The 21,124-nt window shown below is 42.6% G+C and overlaps 1 protein-coding gene across 4 annotated transcripts in view; it reads right to left on the reverse strand.

Annotated features, from left to right (window-relative positions):
• The window catches only part of DEUP1 (deuterosome assembly protein 1), a 125,654-nt gene extending 108,661 nt beyond the window's left edge, over positions 1-16,993 (reverse strand). For all 4 annotated transcript variants that reach the window (XM_018043565.1, XM_018043566.1, XM_018043563.1 and 1 more), the window contains exons 1-2: positions 16,882-16,993; positions 15,541-15,614 (exon numbers count right to left, since the gene is read on the reverse strand). In XM_018043565.1, the coding sequence (XP_017899054.1) occupies positions 15,541-15,587 (47 nt within the window). In that variant the 5' untranslated portion in view covers positions 15,588-15,614; positions 16,882-16,993. The remainder of the gene's footprint in view (positions 1-15,540; positions 15,615-16,881) is intronic.

The following is a 21,124-nucleotide window of genomic DNA, read 5'->3' on the forward strand; positions in this document are numbered from 1 at the left end:
GATAAAGAAAATGAGGTATGCATGTGTATACATGTGTGTGTGTTCACATACACACACACATGGAATATTACTCAGTCACAAAAAAGAATGATATCCTGTCATTTATAACAACCTGAATGAAACTTGAGGGTATTATGTTAAGTGAAATAAGTCAGGCACTGGAAGACAAATACCATATATACTCTCTTATATGTGGAATCTAAGATACAGATATGAAAATGAAAGTGTAAGACAGTCAGGTCCAACTCCTTGTGGCCCCATGGACTATACAGTCCATGGAATTCTCCAGGCCAGAATACTGGAATGGATAGCCATTCCCTTCTCCAGGGGATCTTCTCAACCCAGGGATCGAACCCAGGTCTCCTGCATTGCAGGCAGATTCTTTACCAGCTGAGCCACCAGGGAAGCCCAAGAACACTGGAGTGGGTAGCCTCTCCCTTCTCCAGCGGATCTTCCTGACCCAGGAATGTAGATATATATTTAAAAAATCAGGTTCATAGATACAGATAACAGACTCATGGCTGCCAGAGGCTAGGAGAAATGGGTAAAAATAATAACAAACAAATAGAATTTAGCTCTCCTCTGGTGGCTCACAGACCCCACGTGAACATCACACACTGTACTGCAGAAACATGATTAGAGCCCGAGGGAGAGGCTCCAGGAGAGCTCCCGGAACCCATTTTCACAAACGTGTCTGTGCTCTCAGTCTGTCCTTTAGCCAACCCTCCCTCCTCAAACAGTAAAGGAAAAATTTATCACCTCATGATTTTCAGGCCATAGCTTCATGGTTGCCCTTGGTCCAAATTAATTATTAAATTCTAGTTAAAGTAACTTTTTCTCAAGCACTTTTTTTGTTGTCCAAAAAATATAATTTATTGTCACCATGAGGTTTGCTGACATAGAGGCGTTGCAGTGCCTATTTTTACTGTATACCCAAGGTGGGAGCTCATATTCAGTCCATCCTTCACTCTCATTTGTGATGAGCTTAGTGCTAGGATGTGGAGGAAGTATATATCCCCTATTCCAATAAAGCATGCCTAAATGTACCTATAATGGCTTTATCCTAAAGCCTTCATCATAATAATCAAAGAAAGAAGTTTATAGAAATAAAATGCAATGTCACAACTTTCAAGTCTCTATCAATGTTTTTAAGAAGTCTAAGTCTCATTCTTAAGTTCTAAAGAGAATGGAAGTTCTGTTAAAAAGCCTTCATTACAGATAAAGTTTTTCTTGAAACTTCTCTATAATTATTCACATTCTAAGTAACATCTTGGTTCACAGATCAAATGAGGTAAACAGTGAAATGTTAGCAAGCAATAACCCTCTTTCTTCAGAATGATCTCTATAATCACCTAAAAGTTTAAATAATTATCTGAAAAACAATTTCATGTTAATACATAGAAACATATGGTACAATTAATAGTAGATAAATGCTTACACATGCATTAGCTTAGATTCCTTTTTGTTTTTTATATTTCCTTTCTTAAGCCTATGGGAGAGGCTGAAATTAAAGTATATCTAGACATCTTATTAAGCCACTGAAAAAGAATAAACTCCAAATCTAATTTGTATCTAAAGTATACAGTTATCCCATTTTCAAAATCTAAAATTACCCTTGGTACTTTTTTTGATTACTTACACATTTAATTATTGATTTCCACCAATAACCATCGCTTGGAATCCATAAGCCAATCTCTAAGTTAATTAAAATTCCCCCCTGCCAAAAGGTCTATTTAATGAAAGACTATAGAGTTAGTACATATGAGGACCGTCATTTTACTCTTTTTCTATTACAACTACAGCCAGCTATTTCACTAGATCCTAAAAGTAGAGTATTAGGCAAACACTGATAAAATCTGTTTTTCCAATGCTAGAAAACTAAGAAATACACTGTTTCCTAAATAGTGGAAATTTCTAATGAAACTTGAGTGCCAGCTTGTTCCGATAACTTCCTAATCAGTATCCGCAGAGCTGCTGAACTCTGGGCTTCTCTATCCAAATACCTAGTCAACACTGACATTCCCACAGGGTATCTATACACATCTCAGTCTTTACAAGTTCAAAACAGAGTGAGAGACTCCTTGTGCCACAAACCTGCTCCCACTCCAGTCCATCCATCTCTTTAATTGACACCACTGCTACAGTTGCTCCAGATAAAAACCCTTCATGATCCTGGATTTGTGTTTTCCTCAAACTCCAGAACAACAGTTTCATCGGCACTGCCTCCAGTATTCTAAATCCTGACCACTTCTCACCATATCCAGTGATAAAACCCTAGTCTGAGTCATCCTTACCACGTGTCTGCCTCCATCCCTATCGCCTATGTGGCTGGCTGTCTCCTCAACCTCCCTCCTCCCTTTCCTCCATGCTAACAGAGCTCCAGTGTGCTATTCAGTATGGAACTATGTCTGGCTGAGGATATGGCTACATTTCCCAGTTTCCCCTGAAGCTGTGCTTGGCCATGTAACAAAAGCTGGCCTATGAAATCTAAGTGGAAATTATCACGAAGCTGTTGAAAGAGGCCACAGCAGTTGCTGTTGATGTCCCACACATCCCTCATGCTCACCACTTCCGGGCACTAAGCCTGATTTCCAGCGGATAGAACCTGCATTTCTTTGCCTGAGTGGTTCTCTTCCTCTTTGACTCCTGTGTGATAGACAGGTCAGAAGTGATGGGGAATTGAAGCCCTTCTGGGAGCAACCTTCAACCAACAACTGTTGGCTACTGGTGTATAATCTCTCACCTGCTTCTTGGATGGAATAACTCTAAGGGGTGTGCCTTATACAGTGTTTCAGAATTTCCCCATCAGGGTTTTGCCCCAGTTACCCTCAGCCATAACTTGGTTTGATAACTTGCCCTTCCTTGTTTCAGTTCCTCAATCCTGTAGGTGATAGGCTGAAAAATGGCCTACAAAGATATCAGATCTGAATCCCTGAAACCTATAAATGTTATTTATTTGGAAGAAAGTTATTTGTCTGAATTAAGTGTCCTGAGATGGGGAGATTATCCTATATCATCTGGGTGGGCCCTAAGAAAGAGGCAGAGGGAAATCTGACACACCCAGGAGAAGGGGCCATGAAGATGAACCCGAGAGAGAGGTGGAGGTGCTGGCCTTAAGGATCAGAGTGATGTAGCCACAAGCTAAGGAATGCTGGCAGTTACCCGAAGCTTGAAGAAGCAAGGAACAGCTTCTCCCTAGAGCACTCAGAGGGAATGTAGTCCTGTTGACACCATGATTTTAGCCCAGTGATACTGACTTCAGATCTTTGGACCACAGAACTGCGACTGAATAAGTTTTGATTGTTTTAAACCACCAAGTTTGTGATACAGCAGTCATAGGAAACTAATAGTCCATACTTTCATCTCCCAAATAAACAACTTGTATCCACATCTTTATTTCACAGCTCTGGCTTCCGTAGGAGCTTCAAATTAAATGCTGGCAGTGCTCTTCTGCATTTACTCACCGCCCTTCCTCTGCTCCCTTCCTCGAGGCAGATGTGCGGCTGGAGGCTGTTCAACCATCTTGCAATCATAAGGTGATGCCAAACAATAAAGCCACACACTGGGGGTAATAAAGCGGGAAGATACATCTAGACCTGCACATACAGCTAATTATCTGAGCTTCACTTGGATATAACAGGCATCTCCAACCAAGCTTGCATTTTCTCGTCTCCCTTATTTTAATAAATGACAATCTTATTATTCCAATTGATGGGCCAGAAGTCCACTATCTCATTTCCTTCCTGCTCACCCCATATCCAGTCTATGATTTCTAAATATTATCAGCTCTTCTGTCACAGCCTCCCCATTTGTCACTATTTCTACCAACCTGATCCAAATCACTGCCATCTCCCACTGAGTTGGTCCAATTTGTCTTTTTCTCCTGCCCTTGCTTTGCAACAGCCTAGTCTTCACATAGCAACCAGAGCGAGCCTTTCAAAACATTAAGTCAGAAAATGTCACTGCTTTACTCAAAGTCTTTCAAGGACTTCCCATCCCACACAGTGAAATCTAAAGTCTTTACCAGGTCTGCAAAGGCCTATTTGCCTCTCTGATGTTCCTCCTCCAAACACGCTGGCCTTTTTGTTGTTGTTGTTCCTTCAAAAGACTAAGCATGCTCCTGCCCCAGAACCTTTGCTTTTGCTATTCCCTCTGTCTGGAAGGCCACCCCCAGGATGTCCGTACAAAGACAGTTCTCTTCAAATGTCACCTTACCAGGTTTACTTTGTAACTCTCTAGCCCCATAACCTGCAGAACCTTTCCTCAGAGCAGTCACCACCACCCTCTGATAGAATATACCCTCTTTGATGGGTGATAATCTGTCCCCCTGCTCCATCGTGAGCTGCACAAATCCCTGATGGTACCCTACAGCCACAGCATAGCTGTGAACTGCCAACCTCCAGAAAGATAAAACCCCTAATGTGTTTGTGTACTGTGTTCTAAGACTCTGGGTCTTATTTGAATGCTGTGTTTAACGCCTTTCCTGAGGAGGCTCCGGCAGAGGAGTGGGTACCACCTCATCACTGCCAGGCAGGGAACCCCATGCCGCTGCCTGCACCTCTGCTGCTACTTGGGGACGGGACTCGCGTCCCTACTAGGTGGTGGGATTCAGGCGGCCCCCTGGCCAGGGGCCAACACCAGCACAGCAGACGGCAGGGTGCCTCCAGGGCCCCAGGGACACTGCAGAAGGCGGGCGGCCTTGTTACCATCCACCCCTCAGAGGGCCCTGCTGTTCCTTGCCACTGTGAGTGTGTACGACGCTGCAGATCTCCCCTGGGACTGTCCATGAGCTGAGATCCAATGTGGGCGTCCAGGGCTCCAGGGTCACAGCACCCCACTCTGCAGCTTCTCGCCTGATGGGGACAGACCACAACCGTACTCTGACCGGCTGTCCTTACGAGTCAGCTATTTTGCTGATCCACCCAGTTTTCATATTCTTGAACTTTTTAAAAGTAGTATATAACTTGAAAACAATAGGATTAGCATAAGATATTTGCATTTATTTCTCTTTTATTAGAGAAAAACTGGAAGCCATTTCCCTGCATGATTCTATAAGGCAGCTGGCTCTGTTAAGCTCTTTTTGTGCATAGCTTTTACATGAATGCTGTCTAATGAAACCACTTCCTCCCCCCACACCCCTACCAGGGAAGAGAACTAACAAGCTTCTGTCCCCACCCCCTTCATGTTCTGGCACCTCTCTGTTTCACCAATTCCCTGACAAGAGGTTCACAAGCATTCCAAAGTGCCAGGTCACTGAATGCCTGGAATGTCAGGTCAGGCTGAGTGTGCCCAGGTCCTGATAGATATGCCTGGGTTTACACATATCATGGCTTTGTCCTTTTTTTTAAAAGAAAAATGTAACTTGTAACTAATACAATTAATGTTTTGTAAACACTGTCCTATAAAAAGTACTGTCTCACAGAGAGGTAATTTTTAACCTTTGCCTTAACAGGAGCTTAACAATTCTTTCAGACGAATCTTTCTCTCCCCTCCCTTTCCTTCCTCCCTCTATTGCCTTCCTTCCCTCCCCTTCTGAAGTGTTTTCCTCTCCTTTCAAAATCACTCACTGAATTCTTACAATCACTTACCACTTTGCTAACATTTCAGGATCTAACTTCAAACTCTGAGATATCAAAATTTTATTCTAGGTTGGGCTTCCCTGGCAGCTCAGACTGTAAAGAATCCGCCTGACATCAGGAGACCAGGGTTCGATCCTTGGGTCGGGAAGATCCCCTGGAGGAGATGGTTACCCACTCCAGTATTCTTGCCTGGAGAATCCCATGGACAGAGGAGCCTGGCAGGCTACAGTTCATGGAGTCGCAAAGAATCAGACATGACTGATTGATTAACACTTTCACTTTTTCACCACTTTGCTTTGCTTCTTCAGAGAAATAAGAAAGAAGAACTTGTCAAATATGATTACTCTGGAAAGGAATATGTGCATTTTGTGGGAAATAAAGTATGATGGAGGGAGAATAAGATACCACGAGAGTCAATCAAATTAGAAAGAATTTTCAGTATGCAAAAATAATACATTACAATTTACTCAACTACAAGTATATATTGACTAATATTAGAATTTTTACAAACTAATTAAAACTGTATTTGACTCATAGGAAACAGGCAAGTAAAGTTGTGATTATGAATATTTCTCAGAGGGAAAGGACACTCTGAAGGTTTAGAAAGTTGTTCACATAGAAGAACAATCCTTTGAAGGGTTTTTCTGAACTGATGTGAGAACGTGCTTTAATATTCATCTGCCTTGGTCTCTGAAAATATGACTTTCACAGCAGATAAAAAATTTTGGTAAATCGTGTAGCACCTAGATTTTTAGAAAGGATTTGACAAGATTCTATGAACAAGATCAATGAATAAGATATAAGTCACAGAGTAAAAAGAAATAAATGATTCAGTAGAGAAAATGAGACTCTTGATTGAAGATGGAGGAACAAACAAATTTTGCTTCCTTCCCAAATCCTACTAAAATAAAGCAAAAGAATATTTTTAACCTAAAAGGTTAGACCTACAAGGACAAAACAAAGGAGCTGGTACTGGAGAAAACCAAGAAGCAACCTATTAAGTATTTCTGGAAGTCAGGGGTGAATGCTGGCTGCCCAACTTACACCCTGTAAGCAGAAGAATTTAGAATCATGTTCTCTGGAAACTGAGCAGCCTGAGACAGAGAGACTAGCCTAATGACCAGACAGCAAAGACCCTGGTCAACAAGCCCTTCTCATGTATACTGGGGCTTCTTGTCAGCTTTTGATGCCATTATTCTTAAATAGAAGCAAGCAGTCAGAGATCACAGACATCTGATGAAAGCGGTTCACACAGCGAGGTCTTATACAAGTGGAAAGACATTATTTGAAGAAAATTACACAGAAAGGGGAAAAGTTCAAAAAATTTTATAATTAAGATACTAGAAGTATTATCTCCAGGAAAAAAACAAAATGTGCAAGAAAGGAAAAGCAATCATGGTATACTGTGATATATGGCTCAGAGGTGAAGAGTATTTACAAAGCTGCTGCTGCTGCTGCTGCTGCTGCTAAGTCGCTTCAGTCGTGTCCAACTCTGTGCGACCCCACAGACAGCAGCCCACCAGGCTCCCCCGTCCCTGGCATTCTCCAGGCAAGAACACTGGAGTGGGTTGCCATTTCCTTTTCCAATGCATGAAAGTGAAGTCTCTTCAGTCGTGTCCGAGTCTGCAAACCCACAGACAGCAGCCCACCAGGCTCTGCTATCCCTGGGATTCTCCAGGCAAGAACACTGGAGTGGGTGCCATTTCCTTCTCCACTGTGTGAAAGTGAAGTCACTCAGTCATGTCAGACTCGTAGCGACCCCGGAGAATGGAGGAAAGGGAAGTGAGTGTGTGTCTGTATGTGCACATGTGCCCATGTTCGCACATGTGCCCATGTTCACACACGCAGCAGGTAAGATTATGAAAAATAAGTATTGTGGATGTCAACAGATTATGATCAAAACTGAAATATCAAGAAGTAGCAACTTAAGGTTGTTATTTAGAGATATGGAATAAATATCAAAAGAGTCAGCCAAAAGAACTGAAAGTGGTTGCTTCTGGGGAGTGGAAAACTGGGGCAGGAACAGGGGACTGCATTTTTTCTTTTTTGGTAACAGTGATAACAAAATGGTTTTTTAAATCACATACATGAACAACTAAGTAAAGGGAAAATCTAGATAAGTGTTTTTCAGTTAGAAAAGGTATTTTAAAGAAAAAATCCATCATATGTGCATTCACTTATACAAGGAAATGATATTTTTTCAAAACGTCACTCCAAAATTCAGACATTTGGAGACTCTACGTATGTGTCTTTATTGACCTTAGCATTGCTCAATACATTTGTAGAATTCCTATCTAGAAATTACCTTCAGAGATAAGTTTATTAAACACGAGATTTAATCATCTCAAATATATTAGACTACACAGCACATTGGATGTGGTTGTGCTGAGCCCTCAGGAAGTTGTAGCTGCACTGTAATTGGTGGACTGATTTCTTGGGAAAACCTAACTGATTTCTCTTTGAGAGCAGCAGAGGTTGGGCGAAAGGCTGGGCTGCGGAGCAGTTGGGGTTTGGAAAGCGACAAATTGAAAGATGTAAAGAGCTATACCCACAGAATGACTGACTAAAGGAGTTAGCATAAGAAGCAAGAGATCACTTCAAACACTTCTACTTGTATTTTTAATGAGTCAATAGTGTATTATATTAATAAAGAAAAGCAATTTACTAAGTAAAAGGAACAATGAAATAAACATACAAAAAATATTGGAAATAAAAACATTGTTGTCAATACTCAAAATCGCAAGAGAAGCAATTAAAAGAAAACAAACGAATGCAATCATTGCTGAAATAAAAATGAGAAAATGGAAGAAATTCCTCCAGAATGTAGAACAAAAGATAAAATGAAGATGGAAATTATGAAAAAAAGGAAAAAGATATAGGTGTTCTAGGAGATGAGAATGAAACAAGATGGGGAGAATCATTAACCAAAGAAACAGAGGAAAAATTCACTGAAAAGCTTTGAATCTTTAATAATAAAAGTGCTCACCAAATGCTTTGAAGGGATTGAAATGGATCTATACCAAGAAAGTTATCCTGGTAAATTTGTAGATTCCAAGGATAAACAGAAATCCCATAATTCTCAAGATGCTAAAAAAGAAAGAAAGAAAGGAAAAAACAAAAAAAAACCTGAGAGAGAATGAGACTGGTATTGGACTTTCCATGTAACACTTCACACTTCAAGGCCATGGGACTAATAACTCTTACAGAGTTCCTGTATGAGAGGAACAAGAAGACATCTGGACATGAAAAAAATTAAGAGGTATACCACCTCTGGTCATTTCTATTAAAAGACTACCTAGGAAGTACTTCAGTCAAATTAAAAATGAATTTTAAAAAGTTTAAACTGAGAACAAGGAAGATTCTATAAAATAGTAATAATCAATGCAATAAAAATGTATAGCTGCTAAAGAGAATTCTTAAAAGAGGAATAAAATAATTAACATTATCCTATATGTAATCATTTATACACAAGTTAATAGTCATCAGGACTAGAAATCCAGATTACTTCTTGTAGGTGGAATAAGCAAGTGCAGAAGCAAAAACAGTACTAAAGGTGAAGTCTTACCAGGGTTGAGAGAGGTCAAAGTTACAGTTAAAATTTGGGAAGCCAGAAGAGGAATCCAATTTTAAATGTTTGTAAAAACTGTAAATTAACAATGTGTAAAATAGGATATAGAACTTGTAAGAGAATAAGAAGAAAACTAGATAAGACTAGTGAATATTGGAAAAGCAAAACAGATTCAATGTTAATATATTAATGATTATAAAACCCTCTCTTTAATGGGGAGGGAGGTGGGAGAGGGATTCAGGATGGGGAACACATGTACATTCATGTCTGATTCATGTCAATATATGGCAAAAACCACTACAATATTGTAAAGTAATTAGCCTCCAATTAAAATAAATAAATTAAAAAATATTAAATCCTCTTTAATTGCAAAGACCTTCCAACTGAGGGGTATACATGCATTAATCTAACTATATGCTACTTATAAGAGACACATATGATATTTTAAAAATGACTGAAAATGAGGCCATGAGATAACAGAAAATATATATTAGTCTCTATACCTGGTTCTGCCACAGAGCTCCTAAAACCATTGTAGTTTCCTAAGTGACAAGAACACTAGGGGCAACTTTTGCTCCAATATTGGTCTTAGACCTTGGTTCTTGACACCTGAGTAATTTTCTGGGTGACAGGAGTTTCTTTTGATCTGATGAGGCAACTCTGGGCAGGCTCCTAGATGATTCCTGGCTTACGTCTGGTCACCTGAAAGACCAAGTCATTATGAGAGGTTTGGAATTTTCAGTCCCACCTCTCCCTGCTCCATTCTCTTGTACAGGGAGATGGGCTGAAAAAGGAATTAATAATCAATCATGGCTACATGATGAAGCCTCCATGAAAATCTCCAAAGTATAGGGTTTAGAAGCAACAGTTAGAATTGGACGTGGAACAATGGACTGGTTCCAAATTGGGAAAGGAGTACGTCAAGGCTGTATATTGTCACCCTGTTTATTTAACTTATATGCAGGATATATCATGAGAAATACCAGGCTGGATGAAGCACAAGCTGGAATCAAGATTTCTGGGAGAAATATCAATAACCTCAGATAAACAGATGACACCACCCTTATGGCAGAAAGCAATGAGGAACTAAAGAGCCTCTTGATGAAAGTGAAAGAGGAGAGTGAAAATGTTGGCTTAAAACTCAACATTCAAAAAATGAAGATCACAGCATCTGGTCCCATCACTTCATGGCAAATAGATGGGGAAACAGTGGAAACAGTGACAGACTTTATTTCGGGGGGCTCCAAAATCACTGCAGATGGTGACTGCAGCCATGAAATTAAAAGACGCTTACTCATTGGAAGAAAAGCTATGACCAACCTAGACAGCATATTAAAAAGCTGAGACATTTCTTTGCTAACAAAGGTCCATCTAGTCAAAGCTAAGGTTTTTCCAGTAGTCATGTACAGATGTAACAGTTGGACTATAAAGAAGGTTGAGTACTGAAGAATTGATGCTTTTGAACTGTGGTGTTAGAAAAGACTCTTGAGAGTCCCTTGGACTGGAAGGAGATCCAACCAGTCCATTCTAAAGGAAATCAGTCCTGAATACTCATTGGAAGGGCTGATGCTGAAGCTGAAACTCCAATACTTTGGCCACCTGATGTGAAGAACTGACTCCTTGGAAAAGACCCTGATGCTGGGAAAAACTGAAGGCAGGAGGAGAAGGGGTCGAGAGGATGAGATGGTTGGATGGCATCACCGACTCCATGAACATGAGTTTGAGCAAGCTACAGGAGTTGGTGATGGACAGGCAAGCCTAGTGTGCTGCAGTCCATGGGGTCACAAAGAGTCAGACACAACTGAGCGACTGAACTGAACGGGTTTAGTGACCTCTTGGGTCGGTGAGCAGGTGGAGGTGCTGGGACAGCAGTATACCCCTTTCCACGTACCTTATCCTATGCACCCTTTCCATCTGGATGCTCATCTGTACCCTTTAAATAAACTGGATGAAAGTAAGACTTTAAAGGTTAAGTGTTTCCCCGAGTTATGTGAGCTACTCTAGCAAATTAATCCTATCCAAGGAGGGGGTTATCTATAACTGTTTGGTCAGAAGCACAGGTGACAACCTGGACTTGCAACTGGAGTTTGAAGAGGGTGGCAGGAAGTCTTGTAGGATCAAGCCCTCAGCCTGTTGGGTCTGGTGATATTTCTGCACAGACAGTGTCAGAATTGAGCTGAATTGTAGGACTCCCAGCTTGTGTTCCAGAGAATTGCTTGGTTGGATCAGAAACCTCCACATATATGGTGACCACAAGTATCAGACGTGAAGTGTTTCTATGAAGGTAAAGGAGGCTCACAGAGAAGAAAGACACAGGTTTTTCCCTACAAAGGGAGGAAAAGACTGAATATTTTCCCTTTATAAAAGGGATGAACAAGGCTATTACAGGCTAAAGCAAGTTAAAAAGAAAACAGATGGCAATATCAGCAACAAAAAAGTAAAATTCAAATAGAAACCATTCACTCATATTTGTGAGATATTCTATATGGCTAAATCATACAATACACCTAGAAGATATAACATCCGTGAACCTCAATATATTGAGCAACAAAATACCGAAATACATAAAATAAAAACTATCTGAAATACAAGAAGAATTGGACAAAAATCACAATTATAGTAAAGATCTTTCTTAAAACGTGACAGCTCAAATACACAAAAAAGGTAATAATGAATTTGAAAGGCACACAGTTTGAACATAATAATTAAACAGTTTGATTATATATGTAAAACTTTTAAAACCTTTTTCCTTAAGCAAAAGAGAATATATATTTGCTTTCAATGCCTAAAGGACATTTATGAAAGTTGCTCACACAACAAATCATAAGAATAATCTTTATGAAACCAAAATAGCATACAGGTCATATTCTATGACCATAGATGTAGGGGGTTTAAAAAGTAATGAATAAAAAAATAATTAAAACCTGAAGTTGTATCTGGAAATTACATCTCCCAAATATCTACTGAGTCAAAGAGGAAGTCAAAGTTGAAATAATAGACAATTTAAGAAAATGAGAGTGGGTACATTAATTCTATGGGCTGCAGCAAAGCTGAGCCCAAGAGGAACTCCACCTTTAAATGCTTATATTAGTCAAAGAAATCATGAAATCCAGAAATCATGAAAATAACTGAATCATATTTTCAACTCAGAAATCAGATCAAGATAAGTAAAATAAAACATAAAATGACAAAGTAGCAAGAGTAGAAATTCAGGAATAATAGAAAAAGAGAAGAATGTAGACGTGGTTCTCTTATTAAAAGCAGATTCTTTACTCATCCTATAATCATTTATGTTCTGGGCACACCACTCAAAAAACAAAACGGTCAAACTTGCTTAAATGTGATCATTCCATTTAGAAGGCGGTCACGCTGACTATTATGGTACAAACAGCTATACTGGGGAGGAAGTCTTGGATAAACAAAAACCAAACCCTGTTATAAGCCAGAGGTCAGAGAATAAGGGCTCACCCATGTCATAAATGCTCTGTGTAAGAGCTCCCATCTGAGGCCTTTGCATTTTCTGTTCCTCCTGTTGGGAACTTTCTTCTCACAGACATAAAGCTCTGCTCGAACACCACCTTACCCGGGAATCCGTGTGTGACCAGCCCATTCACAGGCCACTCCTCCGTCCTCAGCCTGCTTATTCTTCCTCCTATCGCCACATGAAACATGTTTATATCTCCCACTAATGTACAAAGCCCTTGAAGGAGAGTTCTCTGCTTTGTTCACCACTGTCCTCCTGGTGCTTAGACCAGTGACTGGCTCATCATAGACTTTAGATAAATGTCAAATGAAGGTTGCCCCATGAAACACCTACTGTTATGTAGGCGACACCATTTGATATGCACATACTACATCCCTGATGAATGAGGTTTCATTATCTTCAAGATCTAAATTTTTACATATTTCTCAGTAGTGCACGGGACAGAGGCAAAGCCAACCTGGTTCTTCATCCTTTGGAGACCATGCTCAAGAAGGTGTGCTCCCGTGTCTGTTGCGGTGAGCTGTGGCTTCCACATGGAAACCTGCAGTAATTCTCATTCACTTCTGGTTTGCAACTACCCTGTACCCAAACAAGCTCTATGGTTTCCTACTAAGTTTTGAGTTCCTTAAAGGCCTTTGTATGAGTCAGAGAGCTTAGTGTTGTGCCTGGCATACGGTCAGTCTTCCATACCTTTTCCCAAAGGAATGAATGATGAGAAACAGCAGTCTCCACGGCCTCAGATTTGCAGGAGTGAAGTGCTATCTGATACCCAGCCCGAGGTTTAAGACCTTCGGTCTGTATCTTAGTCTTCAGTGCCATTGTCATACCAGAGGTCTACCCTCTCAACCCAGAATCCTAGTCTGGCTGTGCTACGGACACCAGGCAGGCCACTCCCCACGTCTTTCTGCCATCCATTTACAGTGCAGCAAGGAATGCTGGGATTGGAGCCGGACTTATCTGAAATCAAATCCTACCTCCTCCAGTAACCCAGCTGTGTATTCTAGGACAAGTTCCTGCTTTATTTCTCTTTCTTTCTACCTTTCTAAATTCAGTGTGACGGAGGCTGCCAGTTGTCCACTAATATCCATTCTTCTTCCTTTCACTGTGTGTGTGCGTGCTCAGTTGCTCAGTAGTGCTCAGCTCTTTGCAGCCCCATGGACTATAGCCTGCTAGGCTCCTCTGTGCATGGAATTTTCTAGGGAAGAATACTGGAGTGGGTTGCCATCTCTCACTCCTTTCATTACAGTTCCTCTAAACTTTAACTGACTACACAGCCGCCCAGTTAGAGACGACATTTCTCAGCCTTCCTTGCAGCTAGGTCTTGCCCAGGGCTACGCTCTGGCCAATGGGAAGTGAACAGAAGTGAGGCTTGCCACTTCCAGGTCACACTTCTAGGAGGACTGGTCTTCCTCTCTCCTCCTGCTCTTCCCTCTTCCCTCCGGCAGGAGCACGGTCATGATGATGGGACCTAAAGCAATCATTTTGGTCCCAGAGTTGGAAATCATGTAGGGAGGTGGGCAGAGCTGCCCTACCAACCCTGGTCTGTTCATCTCTGACTTTGTATGTAAAACAGAAATACCCTTCAGTCATTTTTAAACCCCCGTATTTGGGGGTCTCTTTGTCAACAAGAAGTTAGAGCATACCAACCTCTAATACACTCAATTCTATTAGTTGTAGAATGAGGGCTGTTCTGAGGAGGAGTATGCTGTAGAAGCTTATAAGGTATAGCTTATTATCCAGACTTGTGCAGCTTTGCTTTAGCCTGATGTCAAAGTCATGGTCTGAGCAGAATAACTGAAAGTGAGATACGTGAAGTGGTTTGACTAGTGCCGTGGTCACAGTCGATATCAAGCATACAGTAACCACGATCCCACCCTCACTTTCTCTGCTTCCCCCCACCCTCCAAGTTCTGGGGGCTCAACCAGTGGTCACTTGGCTAATGAAACAGTAGAAAGAGGAACCTTTATGATGCTGGTGGCAAGGAAGGGGTCAGGACAGACATTTGTCAAAAAGAATTTACTTTTTTACAATGGCAGATGTCATACAAACTCTCTTCCTTATTGCTTCCTGAAACTTTTGAGAAAATACCCAGTTCATGCTGCAGTTTTGAAGAGCTTCCTGGTGGCTTAGTTGGTAAAGAATTTGCCTGCGATGCAGAAGACCCAGCTTCAGTCCCTGGGTTGGGAAGATCCCCTGGAGAAGGGCATGATAACCCACTCGAGTATTCTTGCCTGGAGAATCCTGTGGACAGAGGAGCCTGCCCCATGAGATCACAGAGTCCAACACAACTGAGTGACCAACACACACACAAAACTGTCTGGAAGCTGTGCTTAAGTTTTGAGTCCAGTTTCAAAAGCAAACTTCCCTTGTGGCTCAGCTGATAAAGAATCTGACTGCAATGCAGGAGACCTGGGTTCAATCCCTGGGTTGGAAAGAACCCCTGGAGAGCGAAAAGGCTACCCACTCCAGTATTCTGACCTGGAGAATTCCATGGAGTCACAAAGAGTCAGACATGATTGAGCGACTTTCATTTTCACTTTGTCAAGGGCAAGCCTAGAGGGTGCCTGGACACTCAGTACAGCAGAAAAGGAGCAAGTCAGCCAGAAGCTGTTGCACTGTGGACACGCAAGAGCATGTGAGGCCCATGTGGGTATCCATCACCCCAAAACACTGAAAAAAATCACTAAAAGATGGAAAATGGTGATTTCTTAGTACAGATCCATAGTCAAAACTGGAAAGACTCAAACCATAGATTCTTAATTAAAGTCACTTGAATTTCTCTCAACCTCCTCACCAAAAATAATTGCTACATCCTCCATTAATACTAAATTTCCAAATTCACATGCCATCAGGGAGATTTTGGCATTGTTAAGCACCAACTCATTAAAAAGAAATGTCACCCTACTTACCCCAATGTATTATGGGTTTGGTTCTCCATGTCAAGAAACTGCTGCATCTGGTTTGTATTTCTTGATTTTTAAACCTGTGAGGGGGAAAAATGATCTAGATTCCTTAAGTGCTTACATTATTAACCTCTAAAACAAGAAAATTTGGCTACTGGCAAACCATGTTGTTCTATGAGTTTTTCTGAGTATTGGTTCCAACAAAGTGTAGAAACTTGCACACGTGTGTGTGGGTGTGTGTGTCACATGTATTTATGACACTGGCTTAGTGGTGAGTTGAAATAGATCCTACTGACTGAGATGAACATTCATTTACTACCTACTGAACAACAGCTTGGTGCCAGGTACTCTGCAAAGAGCCAGCACATGAGGTGAGTAAAACCAATTCCTGCTCCAGACCACTCTGAGCTGAAGTACTCAAGATTTCCTTCCTTGTGGGTCCTCTAAGTGAAGTGAGTGAAGTCGCTCAGTCCTTTCCGAGTCTTTGCGGGTCATGGACTGTAGCCTACCAGGCTCCTCCCTCCATGGGATTCTCCAGGCAAGAGTACTGGAGTGGGGTGCAGTCTCCCTCTCCAGGGGATCTTCCCAACCCAGGGATCGAACCCAGGTCTCCCGCATTCCAGGCAGACGCTTTAACCTCTGAGCCACCGGGGAAGCCCAGGTCCTCTGAAGGTTTGCCTTTGTTTACTGCCGCTGCCTGGGTTTGGTTACAGTGAGTATACCATGAGGTTTAGGACAAAAAGGTTAAGAACTGCTTATAGACCGAAATCTTCCAGTTCCTCAGTGGCTTTGTAGGCACTGCTCACCCTTTTAACAAAATAAGGATGTTAGTACTTGCCTAAAGTGAAAGAAAAAAGTTTTCCTCAGCAACAAAGTTTAAATTAAAACATAACCTATGAGGATAAATAGTCAAGTATTGAAATGCACTTCAACTTCTCTGAATGAAAGTTAAACCGCATTCAAGGCGGTAGAAAGAGAAAACTTGCAGGCTTAAGCCACCCTGAAAGGAATTTAAGAGAGATCCAAAACTGCGAGGGAGCGCAAGGGCAAGGAGTAGAAATGGGAACAGAAACTCGACCAGTACGTTCAAGTGAATGAGTTGATTTTCTAGGTTCTGAAATCCTTCACTTTAACATCAGGGAAAGTCAGGACAGACGAGCCAGGTGACTCGCCCAAAGTCACACACCTAGAATCACCTTCCAGATTCCAGAGCGAATCTGTCCTGAACTCGCAAGGCCGGGCGGAGCCTGTCTCCACCCGCCCCGCGCCCGCGTCCCCACCGCAAGCCCGGCCAGCCCGTTAGGGCCCCGGGACAAGCTGGGCCGGGCCGGGCTCTGGGGGGATTACCTGCGCCGCGCCGCGCTCTCCGGGTCTGAGGCCCCTCGAGTGGCAGCGCCTGGGCCTCTGGCAGCCGCGAGGGCCCGCACCCGCCTCCGGGCCCGCCTCGGCCCGCCGCCCGCGGTCGCCATGGAGACGCGGCCGCGAACCGCCGCGAGGAGGGGGAGGGGCCGGGGGGGAGGGGACGAGAGAGGGAGGGGAGGGGGAGGAGAGGGGAGGGGAGGGGGAGGAGAGGGGAGGGGAGGGGAGGGGAGGAGAGGGGAGGGGAGGGGGAGGAGAGGGGAGGGGAGGGGAGGGGAGGGGAGGGGAGAAAGGGAACGCGGCGGACGCGCGGAGCCCGCGCCGCCCGCGGTCCTGGTTTGGTGCTGGCTCAGTAGCCGCGGGGCTTCCCGGGGTCGCCCTCTCGGTCCTTTCCTCTCCATGGGCCGCACGGCCGAGCCAAGTGTCCGGTACCCGACAGGAGTACAGGGAGGGCTTGTCGGATGAATGAATGAACCAAGGATCAGAGGAGCAAAGTTTAAACAGCTGCGGGCAGGGGGGTTCTGCATCCAAGCTCCTTAAATCCCTCTGGCCTCTCCCCTGCCCCCTCACCCCCTTGAGTTTCCCTTGTGGCTCAGCTGGTAAAGAACCCAGGTTCCATCCCTGAGAGGAAGGAACAGCTACCCATTCCAGTATTCTGGCCTGGAGAATTCCATGGACGTTGCAGTCCGTGGGGTCGCAAAGACTTGGACACGACTGAGCGACTTTCACTTCACTTCTCTTCCCCTCTCTTAACCACTTTTGAGATGACCGAAAATAGACTTAGGACAAAGAGAGTTGCCTTTCTAGTCACCGAAGTGTCCTCCAGCTGGGAAGAGCTGGATTTACTTTAACTGCATTGCTCAGTGCTCAGCTACTCTGGTCACTCTAACAGAAGCAACTGCATCTGTCTTTCCAGTGGAGCACATTGGTCCCTCCAACAACTTCCAATAAGCCAGAGTAGACAATGTTACCTCCCTTTGAGGGAGAAGGAAATAGCTCCTAGTGGGGTAACCCAAACAGAACTCTGAGTGATTGATTCTAAATTCTTTTGTTCACTAGATTCTGAGAATAAGTGATGACTTGAGAAACCGATCATTCAAGGATGTCACAGTCGTGAACATGTGAATTTCTGAGCCATAAAGGCAACCAGGAAGGAAAACAATACATGTAATACTGCAGCCATTAGGCTGCAACCACTCCCTAAGATGAGCACTGAGCAAAAAAAAAACACACACAAAACCCCCCCCCCCCCACACACACACACAGGATACTGGGCCCAGATACCTGAGATGCACATGAAAGAAATGAGTTCAGTGAGCCCAGACTGTTAACATCTTCCCATATATAGGAAAGCACTAAATTCCTTAACTTGGGAGATATGGTTTCATTTCATTAACAATAATCTCTTGATGGGGGCTTCCCTGGTGGCTCAGTGGTAAATAATCTGCCCGCCAATGCAGGAGACATAAGAGACTCATTTGATCCCTGGGTGGGAAAGATGAGGAAATGGTAACCCACTCCAGGATACTTGCCTGGGAAATCCCATGGACAGAGGAGACTGGCAGGCTACAGTCCATGGAATCACAAAACAGTCAGACTTGACTTAGCAACAAAAACAGCAAAATCTCTTGATGTTCATTTAGGATGCTGTCACCCAGGCTTGAGGTCCTAAAAATTCTCACCAAATAAAACATAACTCTCAACTTTTAGGTTCTGATTATTTTTTAAAGTTGACAACAGAAGCTCTGTCGCATGGTTCTGATGTCGAAGAAATGATAGGAAAGAATACACACATACACTGTACATACATATACACACAGTTCAGTTCAGTTCAGTGGCTCAGTCGTGTCCGACTCTTTGCGACCTCATGAATCCCAGCACGCCAGGCCTCCCTGTCCATCACAAACTCCCAGAGTTCACTCAGACTCACGTCCATCGAGTCAGTGATGCCATCCAGCCATCTCATCCTCTGTCATCCCTTCTCCTCCTGCCCCCAATCCCTCCCAGCATCAGAGGCTTTCCAGTGAGTCAACTCTGCATGAGATGTCCAAAGTACTGGAGTTTCAGCTTCAGAATCATTCCTTCCAAAGAAATCCCAGGGCTGATCTCCTTCAGAATGGACTAGTTGGATCTCCTTGCAGTCCAAGGGACTCTCAAGAGTCTTCTCCAACACCACAGTTCAAAAGCATCAGTTCTTCGGTGCTCAGCTTTCTTCACAGTCCAACTCTCACATCCATACATGACTACTGGAAAAACCATAGCCTTGACTAGACAGACCTTAGTCGGCAAAGCAATGTCTCTGCTTTTGAATATGCTGTCTAGGTTGGTCATAACTTTCCTTCCAAGGAGTAAGAGTCTTTTAATTTCATGGCTGCAGTCACCATCTGCAGTGATTTTGGGGCCCCCAAAAATAAAATCTGACACTGTTTCCACTGTTTCCCCATCTATTTCCCATGGACCGGATGCCATGATCTTCATTTTCTGAATGGTGAGCTTTAAGCCAACTTTTTCACTCTCCTCTTTCACTTTCATCAAGAGGCTTTTTAGATCCTCTTCACTTTCTGCCATAAGGGTGGTGTCATCTGCATATCTGAGGTTATTGATATTTCTCCCGGCAATCTTGATTCCAGCTTGTGCTTCTTCCAGTCCAGCGTTTCTCATGATGTACTCTGCATATAAGTTAAATAAGCAGGGTGACAATATGCAGCCTTGACGTACTCCTTTTCCTATTTGGAACCAGTCTGTTGTTCCATGTCCAGTTCTAACTGTTGCTTCCTGACCTGCATACAGATTTCTCAAGAGGCAGGTCAGGCGGTCTGGTATTCCCATCTCTCTCAGTATTTTCCACAGTTTATTGTGATCCACACAGTCAAAGCCTTCGGCATAGTCACTAAAGCAGAAATAGATGTTTTTCTGGAACTCTCTTGCTTCTTCCATGATCTAGCGGATGTTGGCAATTTGATCTCTGGTTCCTCTGCCTTTTCTAAAACCAGCTTGAACATCAGGGAGTTCACGGTTCACGTATTGCTGAAGCCTGGCTTGGAGAATTTTGAGCATTACTTTACTAGCATGTGAGATGAATGCAATATACACATTTTTCCCACTGATTTACCATGAGTGATATTTTAAGCAATTAAATTTTATGTTTAAAAAATATTCTAGCATCTATTTTAAGGACAGAATTCCTTCCCAGTTCTTTCAGTTGATTAATCTCTAATCCTTAAAGTTTTGTTCGCACTCCACTTTCATAATATTAACATTAATTGGCTACTTTAATATTGTTGTTGTTTAGTTGCTAAGTTGTGTCCCACTCTTTTACAACCCCATGGACTAGAGCCTGCCAGGCTCCTCTTCCGTGGGATTTCCCAGGCAAGAACACTGGAGTGGGTTGCCAGTTCCTCCTCCAGGAAACCTGCCAACTCAGGGATCGAACCCTCATCTCCTGCACTGGCAGGCAGATCCTTTACCACTGCGCCCAAGATTTTAATAATTATTAAATATTACAATAACATTAATTTAATCCTGACACAAATTCCTCCATCCAATTCCACCTCAATTTCAAAAAACCATTTGCTGTTTCTTGACAAATTGAGCTTCATAAATGAACTGTGTAGGGTAACTCAGGTTATTAATTCTAATAAAGTGTTTCATAGCTTTCATTATGATTGAATGAAGAAAGTGATCATTTTATTTTAACTTGAGATGTTCCATTATTCTGTAAATCTTAGTCATATTCTCTATTCTGGTCTAAACTGAACAGGTCAATGTTTTATTCTGACCCAAGGAAGGGGAAAATAAAACTAGGAATGAAATTTAATGAAGTTTCAGGATGTCTAATATCATTCATACTGTGATTTTTTACCATTGGTAAGTATTTTCAGGATCATTGTTTCCTTATCTGCTCAGGTGTACCACGTGACACATGTGTAACAGGTGTTATTACAGTTCCTCTTAGCAGATTAGGAACCTAAGGCTTAGAAAAAAAAATGTCCAAGAAGATGCATCTGGTTCAGTTCAAGTGCAGCTAAATTATGAATCAAGTTCATCTCACTTCAAGTCCAGTGCTCTTCAAACTCTATCCAAAAATTAAGGTGGAGTGGGTTTCTTTAGCAGTCAGACTCTTGCATAGGTAACTGTAGATGTGTTTAAAGCCATATTTTCACAGGAAAGAATGAATGTGAGCAGGACTTGCAAAGCATAGGTATATGAGAGTTCACATACTATGACAGAG

The sequence above is a fragment of the Capra hircus genome, chromosome 29, assembly GCF_001704415.2.
Source record: "Capra hircus breed San Clemente chromosome 29, ASM170441v1, whole genome shotgun sequence".
Classification (NCBI taxonomy): domain Eukaryota; kingdom Metazoa; phylum Chordata; class Mammalia; order Artiodactyla; family Bovidae; genus Capra; species Capra hircus.